Genomic DNA, 20892 nt, shown 5'->3' on the forward strand with positions numbered 1-20892 from the left:
CTTGGAAGACCCATTTTTTTTGTTGCAAAGAAAATCCAGTTTTTTTTTTTTTCTTTTCTTTTTTTTATGAAGAAGAAAAAAAAAAGAAAATCCAGTTATATATCCAAATGGAAATGAAATCTCATGTAATACAAACACTTTAGAAAATTTTATGTGAACTCACAACTATTGACTTTTCATTAACTTTTTTGTTACTGTTAATTATTGATTTATTTATTTATAGTTATACTGTAATACGTCAACAACTATAGAAGAGATCATTATCGCATATACGATAGTAATAATGATTAATTATTATGGCCAACAAATGATAGTTCGGGATGTAAGGCATGCACTTCGAAATTGTGGAGAACCTAGAGGTCAGAGGTTCGTTTCCCAACTCAAGTGGAATTCATGATTTATTGAATTTAGATATCGTATGGATTTTGAATCCGGTGGTTTAATTTGATTTTTTGCTCTCTGTCTCTGTCTCCTCTTTCATCACCAACTACCAACTGATAAAGTGATACTAATTAACTAAAACAAATACCAACTAAAAAGTGTAGTCTTAAACAGTGAGTCCATGAGATGAGAAGACTAATAGTTGTAGGCACGTAGTCTCACTTTTTTTTTCTTCTAAAGTTCCCCTTTATAAACACTCTTGCCTTTTTTTTAACAAAGACTGAAAACTCAAACGTTACAAATAATGATCAATTAAGAGCGTGTAAAAAGTTCTCTTCTTCTACCTAACCACGAAATATATATTTTCTTTCTAATAAAAAGTTCACTTGCCAACTTTTCTTGATTTATAATTAACTTGCTACCTAATTATGTATATTTTATTTGAAATTTTTTCGTTAAAACTTCTAGACATTATAAATAATAAAGTGAGAATACATTGCTCCTATGGAACCTTTTTTTTGTTGAACTTGCTCCTATGGAACTTAGAAGAAAAAAGGGGGAGATCACATCCCATATTCATTTGAGTGGGAAAGCCTTACTCATATTAGTAATCATCTCAAAGATAATATGAGTGCTTCTTTTTCAAATGCTCTCTAAGCATTTCTCCATTATTATTTCCATTTTGATTTTGTAAGATGTTGAAAGTGTTTTGAACATATGTTGATGTGTACTCCGGTTCGTGATTCAGAAAAATATTCTCGTTCTCTTGTATTTGTCGTAATCTTATAACAATTTGTTATCAATATAAAAGACATGCTAAATTCAGTTTTGAAAAGAAGATTAAAAGACGACCGAGTGTTAGGATTTTAATCGGTCACAATTACTAACATATCTAAGAAATCTCGATAATTTATTTCTTCCTTCACAGAGCATTGTTCGCCCTGGAGTAAGTGGTCACCAAATCAACCACGCAAAATGCTTATATGTTGGGAAATCGTTTAATCAACCACCCAAAAATTCTTTTTTATATTAGTAAGTATTTGCAAGTCAATAATTTATTATTCATTACAATGCAGAAAGTGTTCCTTATAAAGTAAGCCCAATAGGGTAGTCCTCCTTATAAATAGTTTTAGCTATACAAGTTGCATAAAATAAAAATTTGACCTTTAAACCTATTTTATAATAGGAAAATTGCAGTCATATTTGACCAAAACTCATATATGACCCAGCCAATCGTTCAAGTTGGGTAGTGACTCCTAACAATGATCAACTTCTTTGTGGCAACGCCACTAATGTCTAAGGTTTTCTAGGTCATTATGAGGGGTAAAAACTTTAGACAGCAAATTATAAAAATGTTCATATATGAAAAGTTAATAAAGGGTTTTCCTGCCGTTTTAAAACATATACTAGGTGTGAGAATCGTCGCATGCGACAGATAGATAAAGTTTTGGGCTACTGGGATAAATGAACCACGAAGATAGAATTGGGATCTAATTTCTAATTGCGGTTTGTAGCCATTGAATACATATTCATTAAGAGGTTCATTTTTTTAAGTTACATTTCGTAAATTTTATTTGGTGGATTGTAGTGACAAAAAAGGAAATTGGACAGAAAAATGGGAGTACATCAAACTTTGACAATCAAGGTTGGCCACAAGAAAAAAGATTGTGATATTTGTAGCAAAATTTTTGATGAAACCTTTTAAAATAAAAACTTTCATGGAGATTACTTGCTTTTCTAGATTATTCCATAAAATGGACGGATACTAATATTACACCATACTCAGCAATATAATAGCATCTGACATACTGACCGAAAATTTTAAAAATTTAAGTGTTTAGGGATTGAACTTGGTGTTTATTTTCTAGGTGGATGTTTAGAGACACTTTAGAAACTAACAGAGACGGAGCGACTAGTGGGTTCCGTCGGACTGCAGTCCAGGTGAGATTAGGATAATAAAGACAAGTGGTACTTATAATGAAGATCTCTAGTCGAGTGGTAAAAGCTATAAAATACTATGATGCAGGGGCACCCGGCGTGGAGACTATTTCCATGACCAAACCCGGTCATGGACCAACCGGCCAGAGAGAGTAGATTTAGGAAGTCCTTATTTTAGTATAATTATTAGGTAAATTAGGTTTAGGAAATAATGCTATTTTAATATTCCCAATAATTGGAAAGGTCCATATTTGAGTCTAGTTATTTAGGTAGTTGCAGTATTTTAATTATTTAGGAAGTCTAATTCAAGTCTATCTAGGAAAGTCCAGAATCCTATAAAAGGATGTCTAGTTTGTCTATTATTCATATATTGAGAGAAAAACCCCTTTGAAGTTTTAATAAAGTTGAGTATTTACAGTTATTTGATCTTTATTTTCATTGTTCTTATTTAGTTATTTAATCTCTTTAATTCCGCTGCGTTTCTACATCAAGTGGTATCTAGAGCCAGAAATTTTTTTTTTCCATCACCATGGTTAACACTACTATCACCACTACACCAACTAAGGAGAAAACACCAACCTTTACATCTGAATGGGACAACATTAAAGAAGGTCTATCTGCAGGTAGAAAGTTGGAAGAAGGTTTCAAGGAGTACAAGAAGGAAACAACAGAAAAATTCGAACGAATCGATCAACGTTTCGATCAACTCACCGATTCCATCAACAATCTTTCAAAGCAACTCAAAGGTATGTGTATCAATCAACCCTTTTCCCACACTACAAACCCGTTATCTATTGGTTCCATTACACCACCGATCCTCACAACCACTTCACACCCTACCCGGTTTTCACCTATAAGCTTCCCTACCGATACCAACATACCCCTCTTCGGTCACACCGTTAGCAATCCTTGCCCAATTACACCTCCACCCTTCATCACAAACAATCCAACGACTCCTACAGTAAAACCAACAACATACCCCTCTTATAACATTACACACTCAACCAACCCCAACACCCCACAACCATCATCGTTCTCCTTCCCAAATTCCACCATAAACCAAAACCGATCACAAACCGAACCCTACCTCCTAACCGAACATCATCACTACTCACCATCACCCGAACACCGAATCCAAACCAACAACCAACACACCAACAGTGGGCAACAAACCCAACCTATCGGTCCCTCACGTCCTTTCCCATCGTCTCTCGACCCTCACACCCAACACCCGTTTACCCGAACCGACACCAATCCTCTTTACCAACCACATCCCTACCTCCCAAACCAACAACCCGACAACCACCATTACCCCCAAACTCGCGACACAACACCACCACCTAACCAGCCCTATCAACTCCGAGAACTCCCTAACACCACTCGACCCCAAGTTACCGAACCAGCCTTACCGTATCACCTCCAAACCGATCCTCACCAAACTCCACTTACCCGAGACCCATACCAGCCGATAACCCGAAACCGTGAGACCAACCTAAACCCTACCCAAACCCGAGAAACAAACACACCATTCCACCGTACAACCACCCAAACCCAACGACAACCGATTGTCTTTCCATCCCCTAAAACCGATCTCGAACACCATCATCAACAAACCGAAATCGATTGTCCCCATCCAAATTCTTCTTACCGTATTCGAATGGAAGTACCATCATATGATGGTTCGATAAATATTGAAGATTTCTTGGATTACGTCTCTAGACTCGAGATTTTTTTTGATGTCATGCAAGTTGAAGGTCCTGAACAGGTGCGTTGTGTAACTGGTTACTTATCTAAAACTGCTCTTACTTGGTGGAAACAAGAATCTGAAAATCGTCATTTATTACACCTACCTCCTATTTCTTCTTGGTTAGAATTGAAACCATTAATGTTCTCCCGTTTCCTCCCTCCGGACTATGAGAACCAATTGTGTGTTGATTATTTACGTTGGCGCCAAGGAAGACGTTCCGTTGAGGAATATGCTTCGGAATTCCAAAGACTAATTACAAGACTTAATCTCCCAGATTCAGAGTCAATGAAAGTAGAAAAATTCAAGGACGGACTTCGGAATGATATTAAAGATTTGGTTAATTTAAGAGCTTTTAATTCGGTTTCTGAATGTATTAGTGTAGCTCGATCTTTTGAATCAGATTCACGTTCCATTTTCCGAGGACACAGTACGAGAAGTCAAGCAGTTCGAACTATACCGGATGAATTAGATCAATCCAAACAGGCGGAGGACGGTACTAAGTCACTTCCAGATAATCCTTATAAAAAACCTCCACCAGTTAAGTGTTATCGTTGTTTTGAAACAGGTCACTATTCTAATGCTTGCCCCTCTCGCGGTAAAGCAAATATGGTAGAAAAGAAATCGGACTCCGATTCAGATGAAGAGCAATTGGAACGAATTAACACTATTCCTGACAACGGTGATCGAGTTATGTTACTCACTCGGAGAGTTCTTTTCACACCTGTCAAGAGGAATTTATCTCAACGAAAGAATTTGTTCGTTACACGGGGAACAGTATTGAATAAAGTGTGTACTATTGTAATTGACAATGGTTGTGTAGAGAATTTAATTTCTACCAAGCTGGTCAATTTCTTGGGTATTCCTACAATGATTAAATCAAACCCGTATAAAACCACTTGGATTCAGTCGGGTACTACTACACGGGTTGATCAAATGTGTACTATTACTCTTTCTATTGGTTCTTCTTATTTATCTATAGTTAATTGTGATGTCACCGATATGGATTTATGCCACATCATATTAGGACGTCCATGGCAATCTGATGTTGATGCCACTTACCGTGGTCGTTTGAATGTTTATGAATTTCCATGGAAGAAGAAGATCGTGACATTATTGCCAATTGCAGATGGATCGGAGGAATTACATTCTCTTCAAAAACGGTTCGGGACGAACCTCTTGAGGGAAGGGGATGCTGATGCAGGGGCACCCGGCGTGGAGACTATTTCCATGACCAAACCCGGTCATGGACCAACCGGCCAGAGAGAGTAGATTTAGGAAGTCCTTATTTTAGTATAATTATTAGGTAAATTAGGTTTAGGAAATAATGCTATTTTAATATTCCCAATAATTGGAAAGGTCCATATTTGAGTCTAGTTATTTAGGTAGTTGCAGTATTTTAATTATTTAGGAAGTCTAATTCAAGTCTATCTAGGAAAGTCCAGAATCCTATAAAAGGATGTCTAGTTTGTCTATTATTCATATATTGAGAGAAAAACCCCTTTGAAGTTTTAATAAAGTTGAGTATTTACAGTTATTTGATCTTTATTTTCATTGTTCTTATTTAGTTATTTAATCTCTTGAATTCCGCTGCGTTTCTACATCATACTAGCTTCAAACCGTGGTTGTCACGAGCTCGAGCCCGACCACCCCATTTTTTAGGATTATTTCTTTATTACTTTTAGTTTTCCGCCCGTCTCTTAACTAATTTTTGGCTCCGCTTCTGAGAAACTTTCTATAAAAAAAAATGCTCTAAAAATCAAATATTAACTTAAGTTACATAGTTAACACTAAAAGCACTCAAGAGTAAGATCTTGAATACTTCTGCAACAACTCCATCCTCGAAAAACTTTTATATAGAGTGTCCTGCTAAAGGAGATATATTTTTACAGAAACTAAAAATTCTTAAAGGACACTCAAAGTTTGATCGAGTGAGACTCTCTTAACCTTATAAGCTATTAACGTCATTTTTATTACATTGCTCCATGCCTATTTGGAACAAAGTTTAGCAAATCCACCTCAAAAATGTCAACCCAATAAGTTTGAGCTCGTGTCTATAATTCGTGCTTTAGATGGTGAAGGAGAGCATTTGTCTATTTAGACAATGAATCACTATTTACCTAAAAAAACTGCATACAGGTACGAAATACTCTTGTTATATGATTTTAAATAATTTGTAGGATTCAAGATTCCAGATCTTGTATATAGGGTAAAACTATAAAAAAAATTTAAATGTGCCACATTTTTTTTTTGTTACATATCACATCTGTATGTCATTTTAATTTGTTTAAAGAGAAGATGACACTTATACCCTTTTTCCTTCACAAAACCCAAGAAACTTTAAGGTCAATATGGGAATCAGAATTAGTTCACAAGATTAGCGTGGGAAGTAAAAAAAAGTGAACCATTTCCTGACGTGTCCCGCGTGTGTCCTAAACAAATGCCATGTACCGAATCCATCCAAACAAAAGATATACCATAGTACTACTAGTAATTGATTATGACTTTTCAGCATATCTCTTCCAATATTTTCGTCCATGTATATTATTCGTATAAATGATGAATTTATAATAACCACATGACAAGACCATTTCTTCATATTCTTTCATTTTTGCAATTACTTTCTTTCCATGTGTCACCTACTGCCGTCTGTCAGAATTAAGTATATTATTTGACCAAGCTTCATGTATATAATCGGTTTCATGTCATTTTCTACCTATAACATTTTTCTTTTAAAATCTACTATAATAGCTTTTGGAAATCATCACATAAACATATTTGAATTATCTCAACCCATTTCTATCAAAATGCTAGGGAACGGAAAAAATTAGGCCAACTCTGGTCCAAGTCATGTGACTTGATGTCATATTGTCATAGACGATTTTGATGCACTGAACTGTGAATCACGACAAGTCACATTGAATTTCTGCCTGGTCTTTCTTGTTCCCTAGCATTACTCTTCTACCATAATAGCTTTTGCATTGTCAAATCCTTTCGGACCCATCTGAAAAATTTATATCTCGATTCGTTACCCGCATTTCTACTATAGGCACTTCTTCCCACACCGAGGGGGAAAATATATCAAAATTTTGGCTTGGGGTTTAAAGTTTTATACAAGACCTACAGCTGCTTGATTTTCAGACATCTTCAAAAATTAGCAATGAATCATTCCTCTTGATAACATTCCTCAAATTCAATAAACTCAAACAAATTTCAATTTCGAAAGAATATGTAAATTAAACAGAACCATTATTATTGCTCATGTTACTTATTCTTGGTTTTCTGATGATTCTGTCAGACCGTTTACAGAAAGGGCTCTGAATCTGAATCAACAACGAGATTTGGTATCAAAGTGATAATTTGAAGTCTTTAAGTATTCGAAAACGCGAGAGTTCAGTTCATCTGCTAAAAAGATAATAAGTAGCAGTAGAACCTTGTCTATGATATAGATTTTTGCTGTTTGGCCTTCTCAAATTCCAGTCTCCGTAACGTCGATGAACTCACTTTTTCGCCTGTTGATTCTTCAGAGAGAAGATCCACCACTTCTACCTACATTATGAGATCCTTTAGGTACGAATATTTCCGCTCCCAGAGCTTCAAAATCAAGTGAATATGAGTATTAACCAAAATACATTAGAATAAGTGAAAGAATTAAGACCTGCAATTGGGATAGACCTTTCTCAGCTCTTTTCTTGTTAACTGATAACCCACCCGGCAAGGTCTCCTTACTGCAACAGAAGAAAATCAATCAGATATATCACGACCAATGTGAACTGATAACCCCACACTCGATTAGTTGATAAGAAAAACCAGAAGCTAGACCAACCCAGCCTTTACTTAGATACTAACATCGAATTTGAACGATAATACCAAGATCTTAGTTGGGACAAACCTGACTATAATAGCATCCAAATTTTCATCGATAACTGAAGGGCCATAAGGATCTGTTATTGGCTCCACTTGAACTATCAACTCTGGCTTTATTGACTGAGATTTTTTTTATACAAAATTGAAAGAAATATTAGTACAAGTTTAAGGGCTTTAGCATCAATATGTATGGATGAGAATAAAACGATAAACCACAACCAATTCATTAGATGTTAAAGTAAAAGACATAGAAGGTTCAAAGCTTAAAACAAACATGAGGAATGGGTAAATTATGTTGTTCTTCGTTTATGGACTATATTATTATGAATGGGTACTTGAGTGATAACGATTCAAATTGATAAACAACATGAGTTCTTGATTGGTTATTTATTGAAAAACATACAACTGTGTTCCCGACCTCAAGGTTAAGGGTTCGGGGCGTTCTGGTTTTAAACCCCCTTAAAAAGTCTACTGACCTAACAAAACTTTCTAACAACGTCTAAGTCATTTTTTTTACTCGTTGCATTCTTAAACTTATATCGGTGGAACCCCCACCAACTCTCCATATATTATGAGTACCATACAACCACAGGGACTAACTTGAATTTTTTAGTTTCTTACTAATAACGTTTAATGCCGATGTTCGTTCATTTAAAGCAAACACATTAAGGGTATTTTTCATCAAAGAACTTCAAATATTCAAGTATGGTAATTGGTAAGTGACAAAAGTAGGTAGATACCTTAATATAGTCATGAACATTTTGCATTCTTATCTCAATGGGTTCAATTAGTTCAGCAAACTGCAAAACCAGAACAAAGCACAAGTTTCAACTCAACCTTATTATATACCCCATTAAACTCAATTGAAGAAGATAAAGTTCTTCTCTTTTTTCATTTATAACCCAAACTATATACTATCAATTTGCCCACCATTTAAAGGACTAAAGCTAGTAATTACCCAAAAACTAACATATAGTTTCTAAACTCACCGAACCCTTAAAAGTAATCTGTAGTTCATCCAATGTTGAATAAAATTGGAAATCTCCAAAATTGGTGAGTTGAGAAAATGTTTTAACCTAACCCCACTTATAGCATAACTAAAATTGAACTCCAGAGATAAGAGACAGAGACAGAGATCACAAAACCTGTTTCTTACTCAACATAGGACCATCACAAACACCAATCACAATTCGATTTCTGGCCAATTCAGCTGCTGCCTGTAGAAATTTAAACAAACCCTAAAATCCCAGTATGAAGAAGTTGAATGTGAAAGAGGAAAAAATTCAATCTTGAGAGAAAAGAGAGAGAGAGAGAGAGGAACCTTGAGAAAGAGGTGATGACCGGGGTGTAATCGATCGAAAGTACCACCAAGAACAACTGATGGATATGAAGAAGGAATTAGGGTTTTAGGTTCTTGAGTTTGAGGGTGGTCATCCATCTCCATCTAAGTCAGAATAAGAAGAGAGAAGAAATGGCGGGGACTCTAGTTAGTTAGTAATCATCCGCCCGCCCCTCTCTTTTATCTAGCAACAACAAAGGTTGATGTTTCAACAAAAAAAAAAAAACAACAAAGGTTGATGAATTGAGGAAGATCAACTACCCAACCACCCTAAATGCTTCCCACATTTTTATTTATCAAAAAGTATATTCAATCCGCCTTCTAGGACTCCTACTTGAACCCCATGTGAGACTCTCTTCTCACATGTTCAGTCGCGTGGAGAGAGAGATCCTCGTTTATCTCACATGCGGTTCAAGTGAGAATCCAAAGAAGTGGTTCACGTAGACTTGTTGTTTATTTATTTATGTAAACAATTACCAGTACGAATATGTTACTAATGGGTATGTGCCCCTCCAAGTTGAACATGTTTCAAAATTATACATATGTCTAAATCTTATATAAACCTATGAGCGGAACCAAAAATTTTAAGATTACATGACACACACGACTTAAACAAAGATACTAGGGCGTCCGTTATTTTTCAACAAAAAAAAGGTAAGGAAGTCGAAACTATATGTACTAGACGTATTATCGAACATTTCATGTGCATTAGTACACAGACAAAATAACATCACAAGTTTGAATATCTAAACTCAACTCTAAATAAGATACTAAGTATAAAACAAAAACAGTATTGGAAATATACATATGATTAAGTGATAACATACTAATGAGTTGGTTGTTCCCTAATGACCCTCTTCAACTCAACCCAGTTTTGAGCCTTTCCCAGATGTGCTATGAGACCTAATATATTCCCCCTAGACTGAGTGCAATGCCTTCCAAGATACAAAAAAAAAACTTGATGTGTTCTTATTGTAACAGTTTAGACCATTTTGTTTTGAGAAACTTCTACAGTTTATAACCGTCATAGTTACGTTTTGCAACCTGTGTGCGTAACAGTCTATCCTTGCACATTCAATCCCAATCTCCTTTCCTTTTTCCCAAGCTTATTTCATTTCAGTTCTATCAAATGAAGAAATAACATTTCACAGGGCGGAGATTTGTAACCCAAGTTTTTAGATGTACATCATTAAGTAAAAGGACATTCTAAGACTGAAAAGGCATGCTAAAACAGTACCATATGAACGAAGAAAAGCCTCGAGACCAAATGCTAAAACAATACCATATGAACGAAGAAAAGCCTCGAGACCAAATGCTAAAACAATACCATATGAACGAAGAAAAGCCTCGAGACCAAATAAATAATAATATATTCTAACAGATATTTTTCTAATCGACCTAAAAACACAAGAATTATTTTACATGAAATTCGTCTTTAAGATGCAACAGAAATAAACCAGATCAATTGTAAGTAAGCATTTGACATAATATTCTTCGGACGAAAATATATAAAATCAGGTTCTTGTTGATTCTTAAGACACCCGATCTGGTCTGATGTCTTCTTAGTCTGCCGACGAACGGCTACTACTTGCACCAGACTTCTTCCCGGAGTATTTCTGCACAAATTACAACGGAAATAACATCATTTACATATTTTTGATATCTCAGAACCCACACAAAGTACGATGATTAGTAGTTCATGACAAACAAAAAGTGGGTCTGGTGGACATCTAGTGTACTTACTTGCTTTCCCATGTCGAATGGGATGTATTTGTATTTAATCATGTGTAAGATCTGGCGTTTCATCGTGAGAACAAACAGAACAATCCAGTAGCAGAGAAGTATGGGCCAGAATACAGGGACATCAAACAGTGAGAAGAATGTCATCAGAAATGCTACACAAAATGCCTTTGTGAAGGAGTACCTGAAAAATTAGAGACGACATGACTTGGTTATATTCTAAATTGTACATCATTCAGCTTTATATTTGGAACTGCAAGTACTTTGGTTGTTTCCAACGAAGACTGACAAGTGACAACAATAAAATACAACATGATTTGGATAGGATAAAGTATATGAAACAAACAACTTTACCAATTATTACCTAATAGTTAAATGAAATCCCTATACCGATCAAAAAAGATTGTTAGTCGAAATACTAATTCAGAGTTATCATAGTGTGCAAGGATAGTTTCACCCATAAACAAGAGGCAATTGGCCTAGTGAATCTGAAGTTAATATCAAGTACCACAGAGAAAACAGCATGCCATATTGGTTTTAATGGAAGCAAATTTTACACACTAAGAGTTTTGGCATTTCATTGGCCGTCTCGAAATATCATTTCTAGTGTCGTTAGATCCTAAATGTCTTACAAGTGCGAATATCATATGTATCTTTGCACACTCCTCTTGTAAGGAGCATCATGCTTGAGCAGGTTACAGTTACAACACTAATGGATTCATAACATTTTATATCGAACCCTAGAAAAGAGGTTTTGATACAAGTCCTCATGTTCCGACAGTTTGCTTCAGCTAATCGCACGATTACCGGTGCGTGCGAGTACTCACACATGGGCAACCTATTACTTGTAAAGTCTTCTCACTTCTGATTCAGAATCTCTGAACTATCTATAGGCTTTCCAACATAAAAGTTGAACTCCTACATAAACGCATAAATTTGTCATCAATTCCAAACCATCAAACTCCTTCCAAGTGAAATATGAACTACATCTAGGATGACCCAAGTTGAGGGTCTTGTAATTAAGCCAACATAACAACAAGAACAACATGTCTTGAACCATCATTGTTTTTTCCTTTTAACCACTAGTTGCTTATTTACCATTATCATTTTAAGTTATAGAACGATAAAAATAGTGATTAGTTGCTTACATAAAAAGAATCATGAAAAAAGTCAACCCAATTATCAGAATAACACTAGAAATCCATGTAAAATATAATCTAAATGATACACATTTACACGAATTTTAGTAGATCTTGTATAAAAGAAATTTACCAGAACTTAAACTCGGGTAGGCGGCGAATGAAAGGTTTGAACTCATCAGAACCTTTAGTAGGCAATGAAGGTCCATCAGTAACCTCAAGCTCTGGATCAACCTTAGGTGACAAAAACCCAATCAATAGATTCAAAAGATAAATACCCAATCCATATGAGATGATATAAAACCCTTGGATATAATAAACGCGTAAAATGTAAATTAAAGCAGCAATTAGGGTTCCTATCCATCTCTGAACTGGATGTGGAGTAGATCTATCTAAATAATACTGAAATTTTCTTGAAAATTCATTCCTCCATTTAGCCAAAGGCGCCATAACTGAAGGACCACCATCATTATCTACTCCTTCCATTAGATTTAAGTATATCAACTATTCTTGCATTAAACCTAATTCAAAACATAAATTCAATTAGAATAAGAAAAATTAATAACCCTAAATAAAAACCCTTATCAGAAAAGATGAGATTCATACAAATCAGCCATCAAAATTTAAAATTTGAGAATTCCAATTCAAGATCTAGGCCAGAGGATTCAATTCTGTAAAAACCCCTAAAAATTTGACTTACATTGAAGCAAATTTACCTAAATAGGTAGAAGATCAAACCTGGAAATTCCTGCTAACAAATTTGAATCAGATCCAGTGATTGATCTGAAGAATTTGTCTTGACCTAAAAACTTAGGGTTTCGACTTTCGAGGGATTTGAGTAGCAGATAATGATGATCTAGTGAGAGAAAATGATGAGTTTCTCTGTCTGTTTTTTTTTTTCCTTTCTCCCTCGACCTCGAGTCTCGAGAGAAAGAAACGTAATTTTGTTCGTTTTATAAATCTGGCTGTTTTTCGGTTTCAAAGTTGTGTCGGTTATCCGATTCAATTCAACCCGACAAAATCACCTATCCAAGTATTAAACTCAATGTCAATATTTTACGGGTTGTTAATGTGAACTTATTATAACATTATGGACTAAATTGAAATTAAAAAGATTTGGTAAAACCCCATTTTTTTTTCGTTTGGGATCTTCTTCTTCTTCTATCTTCTCATTTCATCTCTTTCTCTCTCTTCCCACCATACTTGGAAGAAATCAAAGTCACACTGTGGAAGAAAAATGGGTACTTTGGGGAAAGCGATCTACACCGTTGGATTCTGGATTCGTGAAACTGGTCAAGCCATCGATCGATTGGGTTCTCGTCTTCAAGGAAAGTACTACTTCCAAGAACAATGTATGTCTTCCTTCCCCCCAATCACCATCTTCCTTGTTGGAACAGTCCAACACTCAAATATGTAACCCTATATAATGCTTATATTAGTTTAAGTTGAAAACGGGCTTAATTTTAATGTTTGGGCATTACTAAAATTGATGGACTTTTCTATTATAGAAGTTAAGATCATGATTGATTTTTTTAATTTTCAAGTTACCCATGTGTTATTTTTGTGGATTCTGTAGTTTATGATGATATCAAATAGGTTTAGGGTTTTGAAAAATTCTTGTTATGGGTAGATTGGTTTAGTTCTATTTATTGGGTATGTTTGATGTTTCATTAGTAACTATGTGATATTTATGTTGTTGTAGTATCGAGGCACCGAACGTTGATGAATGTATTTGATAAGGTTCCAACTGTTGATAAAGAAGCATTTGTGGCACCTAGTGCATCTATCACTGGAGATGTTCAAGTCGGACGATCGTCTTCCATTTGGTACGGTTGCGTTCTGAGAGGTACATTTGATTCATCATAAAACAAAAGTATATCACTTTGTTATCGTGCTATTACTATGTTTTCAAACACGAGACACAGCAACCGTCCGGGTCCAGGGGTATGACTTCTGGTAGTTTAGCACTCAAAGGCATCCGTCCACTAACTGATATATGCCAAGACACCTAATGTATCCTTAGCCCTTAAAGTATAACCACCATTTAGCTAAAAGTTTGTGTTATATGAGACTGAAAATGTAACTTGATTGATAGAAGAACCATGAGAAAGTCTTACCTCAAGAAGAATCTTACTTAATAGTTTCTAGTATATCGCGATTATTGAAATTATTAAACTTGTCATGATAATTAACCTAAAAGTTCCTGTTATGAATCTGAGCGTCAATCGAAAGATGGAGATTATTTATGAAGTTTGATAATAGAAGTATGAACTATGAAGTACTTCAGTCACTTTAAAAACATTCCAGGCGTACGCCTCGAGACGAGGCGGTCACCTAATGGCTCCAGGCGTACGTATTTGAACCCGAGAATAACACGTGTGCAACTAAAGTCACCTGTTATCTTTTGACTTGTTGGACGACGTAAAAACATTAGTATTTTTACATAATAGTTGTCATTTTTCTTACAAAAAGTTAGTTACGCCTTTTACGCGTCAAGGCCTACGCGCGAGGCGCCGCCTGGCCTTGTGAGAGCAAATCGCCTTGAGGCGTAAAAATGTATTTGAAAACATTGGTACCTAAAATTATAGATAAGTATAAATCTTGTATTCTTGTTTATAACAGTGCAATTGTTGGACTTGTAAAACTTTCTTGATAATGACCTGGACTTCTGAACCAGTGGACTCCAGATTCTCAACTAGGTTTGGGATCCATGCTTGTTAGTGCTCATATCTTTTAAAAACTTCATAGGTTCTTTGATGTACAGATCTTCTAAGCATAGAATTTTGCTTTTCTTTTGTTTTTGGTTTTTCATAACAATAATTTTACTTGGTACAAAATGGAGGAAAAGAGACGATTATAAGAAAAATGGTGTGACTCTTTCTCCATGCAGGTGATGTTAACAGCATCAGTGTCGGCTCTGGAACAAATATACAAGACAACTCTCTTGTTCATGTAGCTAAGTCCAATCTTAGTGGGAAGGTATTGCCCACTATTATAGGAGACAATGTTACTGTAGGTAAGTAAACAGTCCGTAGCTAACATCTGCTTGATATTTTTTGCAATTAGAAGAGTTCGAGAGGCTTTTATACTCGACCCATTTCAAGCTTCAAAGATCCTTGAGTTACACTTACAGTTTAAATTGAGCAGGTCATAGCGCTGTTTTACATGGCTGTACCGTGGAAGATGAGGCATTTGTCGGTATGGGTGCTACACTTCTTGATGGAGTTGTAGTTGAGAAACATGCCATGGTTGCTGCTGGAGCTCTCGTGAGGCAGAATACGAGGATTCCATGTGGAGAGGTTTGTATCGAATACTTCTCACTAAACCTCTTTCCATTTGCTAATCGCGTTACCTTAACTGTTTCTATGCACTATGCTACGCATGGACCCCTTTTTAGACCTTGTATCAGGAATGCATTTCGTGAAGAATTAGTTGTCAACGGAGTAGTGTTCTTCACTTGCTTTGTGTGTAAGAGAGCAAATGACTTTGATTCTTAAACCTAGTCATATACCTTCATTGTCGTTTGAAAAACAACACTGCTTTACCTGATCACGGTTTTCTCAACTTTGACAATGGTAACTAGACGAGGTTTCTGTGTTGAACTGTTTAAGTTTTGAGGCATATAAAAAAAACGAGGCTAAACCCTTCTGATCATGAATTACGCCCTATCCTAGAGACTGACTGGCTGTGAGCGTTCTTACAATGGTAATTGACAATTTTTTGGTGTTGTGATGATGCAAAAATGTTGAAATTTTTATAATAGTTACTTAATTCAACACCATTTTTCTATAGGTTTGGGGAGGTAATCCAGCAAAGTTCCTAAGGAAGCTAACAGAAGAAGAGATAGCTTTCATTTCTCAATCAGCCACTAATTATACAAACTTAGCACAAGTCCATGCAGCTGAAAATGCAAAAACTTTTGAGGAGATTGAGTTAGAGAAGCTTTTACGTAAGAAGTTTGCTCGTCGTGACGAGGAATATGATTCTATGCTCGGTGTTGTTCGTGAAATACCTCCAGAGCTTATCCTTCCAAACAATATCTTACCTGCAGATAAAACACCAAAATCTGCTTAAACTGAGGTAGTCCATCCCCTTTTCGTTTGAAGGTGGTAGATGTGAAGGAATTTTTGTTATTTTCGGATCTAATGACAATCGGGTGTTTTTTTTTTTCCTATTTCAATAATTTTGGGGATTAAATGCTTTCGAGATAGATCGTAACTTGTAACTTCGCGCCCTTGTCATTTTTGTTTTCGGCTACAATTCAGAAGTATGTTTTCTCTTCTTGTACCCAAGATCTGTTTATCTCAGACTTTGCACTATTAGAATTTCATCAATGTTGGACGAATAATTACAAGAATGTATTTGATATAATTGACATTTTATTGAATATAGCTTCAAACTAAAGATTCCACAAAGAAGGTATAACGATTGTTGAAGGCTAAGCTCCACATGTTGTATTAAGATACATTTTATGAAAATGGGTTTCCACAAATGCTCATATAATTAAGTACACGCCTTTATACAATCTAAATCAGATGGGATGTATTTTTATCGTGTGTTTAGTAAGGTGAATGCTGGTTCTAATGAAATAAAACTATAGGAGAGAAAAAATGTAAGCTGTAGGAGATAAAAAAAAAGATCACGAGATTCGTCGACAGAACACAAGCAAGCAAATAAGTAAGCCATATGAGATGGGAGCTGAATCGTTGACAATCTATCTGCCTAAGAACGACGACCAACTTCCTTCTCCTCCCAACTACCTTCTGGTGAGAGCTGAATTGGTGGCTCTCACCTGGTAGTACTTACTATAAACTCTTCTTTAATCTCTCTCTCTAGTTTTAAATTACTATCTATGATATCTTCATTTTTACTATTTATGTTCCAAATAAACTCTACATGTTTCATACTTGCTTTAACTCCTGTTTGAATATGTGGTTATTCAACACCCAATTTGTATGAATTTCATGTGGGAAAAGTTCTATTTTTTCCTTTTTTAGCTCTTTCAAAAACGATAAAATAAAGGGTACTTCTAAAGGCACCGAGCCAAAAGGCTGTTAGCATCCGAAACTTTTATTGACTCGGGTCAATGGCTATTGACCCGAGTTCTCTATGAGCACCGGTTTTTAATGTGGGTGACGTTCACCTTCGTTTGCTTCTTCCATCTTCTTCTTTTATGGCAGACCGAAAGCCTAACTGTGACGGACCAGGATCTGCCTGTGATGATCCAAGATTTGTTGGAGGAGACGGTGTTGTTTTCTACTTCCATGGTAAGACCGACCAACACTTCACCTTGGTTTCATGTACTCTGGTTCTCACACATTCAGTTTGGAAGCCAAGAAGGTAGCTGACTGGAACAACAATGAAGACCAAATCCTCTTCACTTACGACAACCAACCCATCTCCATTGATGAAGGTCATCTCTCTTCTTGATCTGCACCAAAAAACCCTCTCCTAGTTGAGAGAACTGCAACAACCAACAGTATTACAGTGACATTACATGGTGTCGTTGATATCTCTGCAACTGTTGTTCCTATTACCAAAGAAGATGACAAGATCCACTACTACCAAATCCCATATGGGAAAGATTGTTTTTGCTCACTTAGAGGTCTAATTTAGGTTCTTGGATCTTTCTGAAAGAGTTGAAGGAGTCTTGGGCCAGACAACCTGAGTTCCAGAGTCCAGTGAAGAGCGGAGTAGCAATGCCAATCATGGGTGGTGAAGATAAATACATGACTTCATCTCTGCTCTCAGCTCACTGCAACTACTGCACTTTCTCATCTTCAGTAGCTGCCAAGCCTCTAGTCTTGAACCCAAGTAGCACCATGGACTGTACCAGCAAGATGAGCAATGGACGTGGAGTTGTCTGCCGTCGTTAGACCAATCAAATTTATAAGTAAATCAATAGACGAAGACTGTCCAATACAAAGAGATTATCCATAGGGACTAAAAGATAAGAGTAGTTAATATGTAGGGTGTACAATGAATCGGCCAAACAGCGTATTAGTCGAACTTAATTGTAGAAGGTTATTAGTCAAGTTTTTTACAACATTCTTCAACCTGCTCTGAACCAGTTCGATAGGATGAGGTCTGACTAAGAAGACCAAAAAATTGTTGAATCTTCTCTTTTTGTTGCTCACTTTCTTGTTATGTTGTTTGTTCTTGAATGGTTTACTACTTCATAGATGGGCTGTGATCTTAAGGATTCATGTATAATATAGCCCATGGTAACTGTTATGTGAAATATAATATGGTGTCTAATTTAGAGTTCCTTTTGCTTAGAGAGAGAAACTTTAAAATTGGGATTTATGGTTAGTTTTGTGAGAGATGGATGGAGGGGTTAGGGTTAACTAAGAAGGGACCGGTGCCTACATAGTTTGTTGGTGCTAATAGAGAAAGGGGCGGTTGGGCGTGGTGCTAACAGAGATGGATGCTAACAGCCTTTTGGCCCGGTGCCTTTAGAAGCACCCTAAAATAGACTACAAAAGTACATCTACTTAAAACTTAAGTAGTAAGTAGTAACCAACCTCAATCAAGAGAGTGAAAAATGTCCATCAAGAACGAGAAAGAGTTGACCAGGAAATTAGAATAGTTGATTTCTTTTGGGGAAAACACTAGTTAGTATTCCGCCCTAATCTCGGTCGGTGTATGTGTCCGAACAAGATTTAAGAGAGAAAGTATTTTACTTTTTCTCTCTAAATCCTGACCGGACACATATCCTAGCCGAGATTCGATCAGGATATTGGTCGGGCAGAGCATCACGATTATTTTGTGGGAGATTTTATAGGGCCCCCTCATTTTTGTTAAAAGGCCTCCCCTCAGTGATAATTTAGCAAGTAAAATGGTTCATGGGGAGGCCTTTTAACAAAATTGGGGAGGCCTTATAAAACTTCCCTTATTTTGTTTAGGTTTTGAGTAAGTTTTGACTTGTAGCTTTTTCTGGCATTGCTTGTTTTGAAAAATTGGGTGAAAGATAATTTCATACTACGTATAATCATGAAAAATGATAGAAGAGGCTACAAAAGTAGACCTACTCCAGACCTAAATAGGAATCAATCCTCTATCCAGAGTGAAAAAGTCCATCAAGAGAGAGAGCAAGAGAGTTAACTCGAAAGTAGAGACCGTTGATCTCGTGTAGGTCTAGAGTAGATTTTGACTTATACCTCATCTCCAATTGCTTCGTATCTAAAGCTACAAGATTACTACTCAAATTAGAAATGAATAAGGCAGACTTATAAAATGGTTTTTTTTTTATATTAGCTTTAATCTCTTCTCTAAAGAAGTTTTGGGTTTTGAGCATGCCCACCATTTTGGTTTAGTTGAGTTTGTACTAGGTAGACCTTCTTCCTGCCTATTATGTCATTACAGCTTCATTATATTGACATGCCGTATAGATATATCCTCGACCATTTTTCTCTCTCTCCCTCTACTCTTTGTGTTTAGTCCTCGACTTGTTTCGAACTCTTGGAATACGAGATTCCCTCTAGAGTTGAATTATTGATCGACTTTGTGGCTTGCAATTGGTTTCTGTAGAGTTAAATTATTGATCGACCAAAGTGAGTTTCATTCGTGATGCATTTGTAAAGAAAACTGTCTTCGTTCGAAACTCAACTTGATTATTTTGACATAGTTTGTTATATGTCTTAATCTACAAATTGGTAATTGGTGTAGTATATGCATTCCATTAAATACATGAAACTCTAACCAAACAGTACTTGACTCAAATACCACCTCTCTCTCTCTCTCTCTCTCTCTCTCTCTCTCTCTCTCTCTCTCTCTCTCTCTCTCTCTCTCTCTCTCTCTATAACACACTTGAATAACAGAAAACGGCCAAATTAACTGAAATTCTCTCTCTCTATAACACACTTGAATAACAGAAAACGGCCAAATTAACTAAAATTCACACTCTCTCTCCATATAACACACTTGAATAACAGAAAACGGCCAAATTAACTGAAATTCACAAATTCTGTTTATAACAGAAGAAAGGAAATCAAGAAGTAAGATTGTGATTCTTACTTTCTTGATATTTAAAGCTATATAAATGCCTTTTTCACACCCCCAAAGTGATCTCCCATAACAGAATCACACAACTCTTCCCACTTCTGATTTGGAATCTTATAGTGTGTTGAGATGACTATGAACGAATTGACAAGGAGGGTTAAAGACGCTATGATGGCAAGCAGTCGACCATATCCGAAGAATGCCAAAGGTCTTGAACTACAGCATACAGGGGGCCTAATCACCATTCAATTGATCAACTCCAATAATGTATATAATATGGTTCTTACCGCTCAACTCGATGATATTGTTGAGGAAATGATTAAATTGTGTGACCAGGAAAACATGGAGATGGAGAATAAGAAGAGGGAGGAGGAGGAAGAGACAAGTGGCGGTGGTGGTTCTGGTTCTTCAACTTCCAAGGGGAATGAAGAAAAGGGGAAAGGGAAATGAAACAAGACAACTTGAGTGGATACTACTACTACTACTACTACTAGTACCAGAAGAATGACACAATTTCCTCTCATTTTACATTTCTTTAAATGTCTCCATTTCCTCTAATTTTACATTTCTTTACCATAGAATTACATTTTTGTTATCACAACCACTCAAAACCTGCTGTACTACTACTACTACTACTACTACTACTGGGAGAAGGATGGACTGAAGTTTCATCCATCCATTACAATGTGCTAGAACAGGGCTCACTGTCATTGTTGTTAACTGGGAGAAGGCTCTCCGAGAAA

At 36.1% G+C, this 20892-nt stretch overlaps 3 protein-coding genes and 1 pseudogene across 4 annotated transcripts; 2 read left to right on the forward strand and 2 right to left on the reverse strand.

The window, feature by feature from the left end:
• Positions 1-7295: 7295 nt before the first annotated feature.
• COAD (4-phosphopantetheine adenylyltransferase) lies at positions 7296-9705 on the reverse strand. The gene is made up of 6 exons (XM_086632221.1): positions 9252-9705; positions 9076-9147; positions 8671-8730; positions 7956-8050; positions 7722-7791; positions 7296-7612 (listed from the first exon to the last, which is right to left on the reverse strand). The coding sequence occupies exons 1-6, from the start codon at positions 9372-9374 to the stop codon at positions 7502-7504; spliced, it is 531 nt and encodes a 176-aa protein (XP_086488347.1). The 5' UTR covers positions 9375-9705; the 3' UTR covers positions 7296-7501.
• Positions 9706-10600: 895 nt separating this feature from the next.
• Positions 10601-13134, reverse strand: LOC147541208 (protein RER1B-like). 2 transcript variants are annotated; one of them, XM_086632222.1, is made up of 4 exons: positions 12887-13134; positions 12282-12669; positions 11013-11193; positions 10601-10885 (listed from the first exon to the last, which is right to left on the reverse strand). In XM_086632222.1, exons 2-4 carry the CDS (start codon positions 12632-12634, stop codon positions 10832-10834), a joined length of 588 nt encoding a protein of 195 aa, XP_086488348.1. In that variant the 5' UTR covers positions 12635-12669; positions 12887-13134; the 3' UTR covers positions 10601-10831. The 2 variants fall into 2 exon arrangements, with proteins under 2 accessions (XP_086488348.1, XP_086488349.1); XM_086632223.1 differs by having other exon boundaries at positions 12865-13134.
• Positions 13135-13213: 79 nt separating this feature from the next.
• Positions 13214-16552, forward strand: LOC147541209 (gamma carbonic anhydrase 1, mitochondrial-like). Its single transcript, XM_086636973.1, has 5 exons — positions 13214-13500; positions 13851-13994; positions 15039-15164; positions 15296-15447; positions 15941-16552. Exons 1-5 carry the CDS (start codon positions 13386-13388, stop codon positions 16220-16222), a joined length of 819 nt encoding a protein of 272 aa, XP_086493099.1. The 5' UTR covers positions 13214-13385; the 3' UTR covers positions 16223-16552.
• Positions 16553-17321: 769 nt separating this feature from the next.
• Positions 17322-18024, forward strand: LOC147541210 (uncharacterized; annotated as a pseudogene).
• Positions 18025-20892: the final 2868 nt, after the last annotated feature.

The sequence above is a fragment of the Eschscholzia californica genome, unplaced genomic scaffold (genome assembly GCF_041429995.1).
Source record: "Eschscholzia californica isolate CP2 unplaced genomic scaffold, dmEscCali1.0.p SCAF_4, whole genome shotgun sequence".
In the NCBI taxonomy this organism is placed as follows: Eukaryota; Viridiplantae; Streptophyta; class Magnoliopsida; order Ranunculales; family Papaveraceae; genus Eschscholzia; species Eschscholzia californica.